The 6,076-nt window shown below is 47.1% G+C and overlaps 1 protein-coding gene across 1 annotated transcript; it reads left to right on the forward strand.

The window, feature by feature from the left end:
* The first annotated feature begins 688 nt into the window (after positions 1–688).
* On the forward strand, positions 689–5,209 carry LOC146975241 (protein NLRC3-like). Its single transcript, XM_085794676.1, has 6 exons — positions 689–827; positions 1,183–1,296; positions 1,482–1,560; positions 1,720–1,948; positions 3,110–4,913; positions 5,032–5,209. The coding sequence occupies exons 1-6, from the start codon at positions 742–744 to the stop codon at positions 5,207–5,209; spliced, it is 2,490 nt and encodes an 829-aa protein (XP_085650802.1). The 5' UTR covers positions 689–741.
* The last annotated feature ends 867 nt before the right edge of the window (positions 5,210–6,076 follow it).

Raw genomic sequence — 6,076 nt, forward strand, 5'->3', positions numbered from 1 at the left:
AGCAGAAATGTTCAGTTTTCAGCCTCAAAAACTGAAGATTTCCTTGTTTTCTCTGTTTGATTTGACTGTAAACTGAATAGTTTTGTCTCTTTGATTGGTGCTGTGACAAAATGAGACATTTGAAGACGTGGCCTCAGACTGAGAGGAATTTGAAAGCATCATTTGTCTGTATTTTGTGACATTTGATGGAGCAGACGATGAATGGATGGACAGAGACAATAAGTGTCAGTGGCAGCTGGAGAGTGTTTTTCTCTCTTTGAATTTCCAGTGTGAGTGAAATGAGTGAATGTTGTGATAGTGGAGCTGTGAGGTGAAATAAGTCTTGGCCCAGTTGTTGTGTGTGTAATAATCAGCTGTAGCTTGTTTGATCCAGTGGTTTTCTACAGGGACGCTGTCCACACAGAGACTGTGTCACATCAACTCAGTGGATCTCAGTCCTTGTGTGTGTCAGTGGATGGAAACAGTGGTCCATGGATCATGTTGCTGGGCTGCAGCTTCATGACGCCATCTAGTGGACTGATAGTAGAAGTACAGCAGCTGATGGCAGCTTCCTCTTCCTCACTGCTGTGTGACTGCATTCAGCTGACACTGATATGAAGCAGAGAAGAAGAGCCAATCAGTGGAGGAGCAGCTGGAGACATGATGGACATGTGAGCTGCTGTGCAGATGAATGATGTGTGTTTCCTCTGCAGGTGAAGCTACAAAGTGTGTGTGAGCTGATGTGGATGTGAGCTCAGCAGCATGGATCAGTGTGAGGACAGAGAGGAGGGAGCCCCTCCCTCTAAGAAACTGTGTGTGAAACGTAAACACAGGACCAGAGGTCAAAGGTCAGATGAGCATCTCTAACTGTCCATGACTCAGATCACTACTCCATCATTATTCACATTCAAAGCTCTGTGTGTGTTGTGTTCAAGGCCAAAGCAGCAGCACAAGCCACAGTCTGCTGGACCTGGACTTCGACCTCGTCCTCGACCTGGATCCAGCTGTGAGTCCATGAAGAGCGACTTCTCCATGGATCATCCTTTTAACTTCAGCCGATCTGTTGATGGAAGGTCAGAATGTAAAACAGTCAGAAAGACTTTTCTCTCTAAAAGTCAGTTGTTGTGTTTATTAAAAGATTGAAGATATTTTTCATCAGTTTTTCTCCAACATGCACATTTATCAGTTGTGTTGTTGTTTCAGGATCCAGCAGCAGAGACCAGACTCTCCTGAATCCAGCTGTCTGTCTTTAAAGAGCAACGACTCAAAGGGCGTTCTCATTTACTTTAAAGGAGGAGGTGGATCAGCTGATCAGATGTAAGCTGTAACTGACAGTCAGACTCAGGTTATTGTAGAAAAGAACCAGTTTGTACGACGTGTTGTTGGACCAGGTCTGAAACCAAAGTGTCTCTGTCTGTTGTGAACGTCCTCAGGGGACATATAAAGTCCATCTTGTATTATCTCTCTGTACTGATGTCGACTTGACACTGATTCCTCCACAGAGTGGACCAGGAGAGCTCAGAGGTTCCCAGTGGTCAGTCTGCCCAGCAGCATCAAACACACCTGGACTCCATATTTATGGTGAGGACATGTCCAACAGCTGCTGTTCATCTGTTGTGTTCACCATCATCTCCATGCTGCACTTTGACACCAGTGGATTGTCAGTCTGTCCAATATGGATCTGATGTTTGGCTCCATGGTTTTAGTTTGATGCTGTCACTCATAGAGTTTCTGTTCCAGCTGCTGGAGGAGAACATGGTCACTTTTGTCAAGAACGAGCTGAAGAAGATCCACAAGGCTCTGAGTCCAGATTACCCAGAATGCTCAGGGAGTCAGAGAGAGGATGAGGAGGTGTTGGATGGTGAGGATGAAGAGCAGAGGAGGAGCAGCAGAGAGGCTTTAGTGAAGATCACAGTGAACTTCCTGAGGAGGATGAAGCAGGAGGAGCTGGCTGAGCGTCTGCAGAGCAGTAAGAGGATTTCTCTAAAGCAGCGGTACTCAATAGGCGGCCCGCGGGCCGCATCCGGCCCGCCGAACCTTCCAATCAGGCCCGCGACTGAGTTCTACTAGTTTACATATTACTGTATACTGTATTTTCGGGCTCCGTGCACCTGTAAGTCAATGCGCTGGGACATAGAAACACGTGCGGAGCGTTTGTGTGTGCCTGTGAGGCGCTGCACTGGGATACAGAAACGCTGACGAACCCAAATCACCATGCGCGAGTGTTTGGGGAGCGGGCTGGACTGCAGGGTTTTCCCTGCCTGTCTGCAGAGACCGTGGGTGATTTTCACCGCCGTCTTGGTTCAACTGTGTGTGCATCATGCATGGGGGCCGTTCAGATGAAGCGTCTTTTGCGCGCGCTCAAACCCATTCAATGTAGCCGCGAGTCATGCACGCTCACAACTCAAAAGCCGTAGCCGCGCGCATTTGATGAGACGCAATTGTTTTTTCGTGCACGTCAGCGGTGCACAGCTGCACGACCTGCTTCCCCCCCGGTGTTGTGTCCCGGTTCCATCGGCCTGTGTCACCTATGTTTTCCACTGAGCTCTGCCTCGTTTGAAAGGTGAAGGAAGCCCGTGTGTGGAAAGACGTCGCCTCCGAGATGTAGAATGTGTGTTATAGAAGAGAAACACACATTTCAGGACCAATGACTTGTATCCTCAGAACAGAGTCAGACGTCCTGTGATGGTCAGCCTCCTTTCATATTTAAGCTGAAAATCACAGGGCATGTCTGAGGATACAAGTCAGCAGTGTAAAGCTCCAGCATGATATGTAAATGATGATATGACAATGTCAAGATTTTTCATTTTATATCATACAAAACACCATGAAGTGTATAAATAAAAATTATGTGCTTACAAGTAAAATAAAAAATATTTAAATTATTAGACGAAAAAGGTGAATTTAATTTCAATCTAGGCCTATTGCGGCCCCCAAGGTGTCTGTTAAGAAAAATTCTGGCCCTTCGAAAAATGTATTTGAGTACCCCTGCTCTAAAGATTCAACATGATGAACAAATGAGATGTTCACTGACATCAACACATGGAGGGAAACATGTTCATATAGTCGTTATTTAGAGGATTTAAATGTTATATTTTCTTTATGAATTTTACTGTTTTTGTTTATTCAGGAACTCCTGGTCCAGAGTGTGGACGTAAACTCAAATCTGTCCTGAAGAAGAAGTTCCAGTGTGTGTTTGAGGGGATCTCTAAAGCAGGAAACCCAACCCTTCTGAACCAGATCTACACAGAGCTCTACATCACAGAGGGAGGGGCTGGAGGGGTCAATGATGAACATGAGGTCAGACAGATTGAAACAGCGTCCAGGAAACCAGACAGACTAGAAACAACCATCAGACAAGAAGACATCTTTAAAGCCCCACCTGGAAGAGACCGACCAATCAGAAGAGTGATGACAAAGGGAGTGGCTGGCATTGGGAAAACAGTCTTAACACAGAAGTTCACTCTGGACTGGGCTGAAGACAAAACCAACCAGGACATACACTTCACATTTCCCTTCACCTTCAGAGAGCTGAATGTGCTGAAAGAGAAAAAGTTGAGCTTGGTGGAACTTGTTCATCACTTCTTCTCTGAAACCAAAGCAGCAGGAATCTGCAGGTTTGATCAGTTCCAGGTCGTCTTCATCTTTGACGGTCTGGACGAGTGTCGACTTCCTCTGGACTTCCACAACACTGAGATCCTGACTGATGTGACAGAGTCCACCTCAGTCAACGTGCTGCTGACCAACCTCATCAGGGGGAACCTGCTTCCCTCTGCTCGCCTCTGGATAACCACACGGCCTGCAGCAGCCAATCAGATCCCTCCTCAGTGTGTTGACATGGTGACAGAGGTCAGAGGGTTCACTGACCCACAGAAGGAGGAGTACTTCAGGAAGAGGTTCAGAGATGAGGAGCAGTCCAGAGAGATCATCTCCCACATCAAGACATCACGAAGCCTCCACATCATGTGCCACATCCCAGTCTTCTGCTGGATCACTGCTACAGTTCTGGAGGAGCTGTTGGAGACCAGAGAGGGAGGAGAGCTGCCCAAGACCCTGACTGAGATGTACATCCACTTCCTGGTGGTTCATGTAAAACTGAAGAAGGTCAAGTATGATGGAGGAGCTGAGACAGATCCAAACTGGAGTCCAGAGAGCAGGAAAATGATTGTGTCTCTGGGAAAACTGGCTTTTGAGCAGCTGCAGAAAGGAAACCTGATCTTCTATGAATCAGACCTGACAGAGTGTGGCATCGATATCAGAGCAGCCTCAGTGTACTCAGGAGTGTTCACACAGATCTTTAAAGAGGAGAGCGGCCTGTACCAGGACAAGGTGTTCTGCTTCGTCCATCTGAGTGTTCAGGAGTTTCTGGCTGCTCTTCATGTCCATCTGACCTTCATCAACTCTGGACTCAACCTGATGTCACAACAACAAACAACCTCCAAGAAGACTGAAACAACAGGAGTCAAATCTGCAGAGACAAACTTCTACCAGAGCGCTGTGGACGAGGCCTTACAGAGTCCAAATGGACACCTGGACTTGTTCCTTCGCTTCCTCCTGGGTCTTTCACTGGAGACCAATCAGAATCTCCTACGAGGTCTGATGACTCAGACAGGAAGTGACTCACAGTCCAATCAGGAAACAGTCCAGTACATCAAGGAGAAGATTGAAGAGACTCACTCTGCAGAGAAAAGCATCAACCTGTTCCACTGTCTGAATGAACTGAATGATCATTCTCTAGTGGAGGAGATCCAACGGTCCGTGAGTTCAGGACGTCTCTCCACAGATAAACTGTCTCCTGCTCAATGGTCGGCTCTGGTCTTCATCTTACTGTCATCAGAAGAAGATCTGGACGAGTTTGACCTGAAGAAATACTCTGCTTCAGAGGAGGCTCTTCTGAGGCTGCTGCCAGTGGTCAAAGCCTCTAACAAAGCTCTGTAAGTGTAGAGATAAATGGTTGGATTCATTCATCATTATATAAAAACACTTTTGTTTTTGCAACAGGTCAGATAATAAACTCATTTCTTCTTTAATTCCTCATGATCATCTCTCCAGACTGAGCAACTGTAACCTCTCAGAGAGAAGCTGTGAAGCTCTGTCCTCAGTCCTCAGCTCCCAGTCCTCTAGTCTGAGACACCTGGACCTGAACACCAACAACCTGCAGGACTCAGGAGTGAAGCTGCTCTCCGGTGGACTGGAGAGTCCACACTGTAGACTGGAGACTCTCAGGTGAGGATCCATCCAGCTGTTTATCTGATGCCTCTTGAACACAGCAGCAGGTGTTGACAGAGGGTTCCTGTGTGTTGTTGTGTGTGTTCAGTCTGTCAGGATGTCTGATCACAGAGGAAGGCTGTGCTTCTCTGGCCTCAGCTCTGAGCTCCAACCCCTCCCATCTGAGAGAGCTGGACCTGAGCTACAACCATCCAGGAGCCTCAGGAGTGAAGCTGCTGTCTGCTGGACTGGAGGATCCAGACTGGAGACTGGACTCACTCAGGTATGGAGAGGCTGCTGCAGCCACACACACAGTCTGATAGAGGAGGAGGAGCTGGAACATTTTGGCCCAATCCCATTTCTCTTTTTTACCCCTACCCCTTCCCCTACCCCTTGCCCCTCGCCCCTTGAAACGGAGCTACAAGGGGTAGGGGTAGAAAGTCAACCCCTCCGAATTGGGACACCCCTTCAACAGTCACATACGTCATCACGTAGTGTCACTGGCTTTTACGTAAGCTGATGCGGCGAGCTTTTGCCAGAAATCAAATAGCGTGTACCATATAACTTAATAAAATAAGATAAAACTTAATGCAGACTGATCGGTTCATTGTAAAACATTTATTTACTGATGTAAATGTGGTGATTTCTGTACACAGAGCCCAGAGGCAGCGCTGCCTGCTCCTCTATCTGATACACACATGAAGCTTCACTTTTCATTCAAATAAACTAATGCTACTGCCACAATTTGTCAGATTTCATCAATGAGACCAACATTTAAATGCTAAAAAGAATGTAACATGCTGGTGGTAAACCTCTAAAAACCCGCGGATAAGTTAATTAACGACCGCCTTCTCTCCCGGCGGGACCGGGACGTAATTTGGCCGGCGGA

The sequence above is a fragment of the Trachurus japonicus genome, chromosome 13 (assembly GCF_045865225.1).
Source record: "Trachurus japonicus isolate A0001 chromosome 13, Traja_1.0".
NCBI lineage: Eukaryota > Metazoa > Chordata > Actinopteri > Carangiformes > Carangidae > Trachurus > Trachurus japonicus.

Bases quoted from the DNA above. Each gene is read 5' to 3' on its own strand.
- LOC146975241 (XM_085794676.1), top strand. From the start codon at position 742: ATGGATCAGTGTGAGGACAGAGAGGAGGGAGCCCCTCCCTCTAAGAAA. The intron at 1,561-1,719 runs GTGAGGACATGT...TTTCTGTTCCAG, and splicing joins ACCTGGACTCCATATTTATG to CTGCTGGAGGAGAACATGGT. The intron at 1,949-3,109 runs GTAAGAGGATTT...TTGTTTATTCAG, and splicing joins GGCTGAGCGTCTGCAGAGCA to GAACTCCTGGTCCAGAGTGT.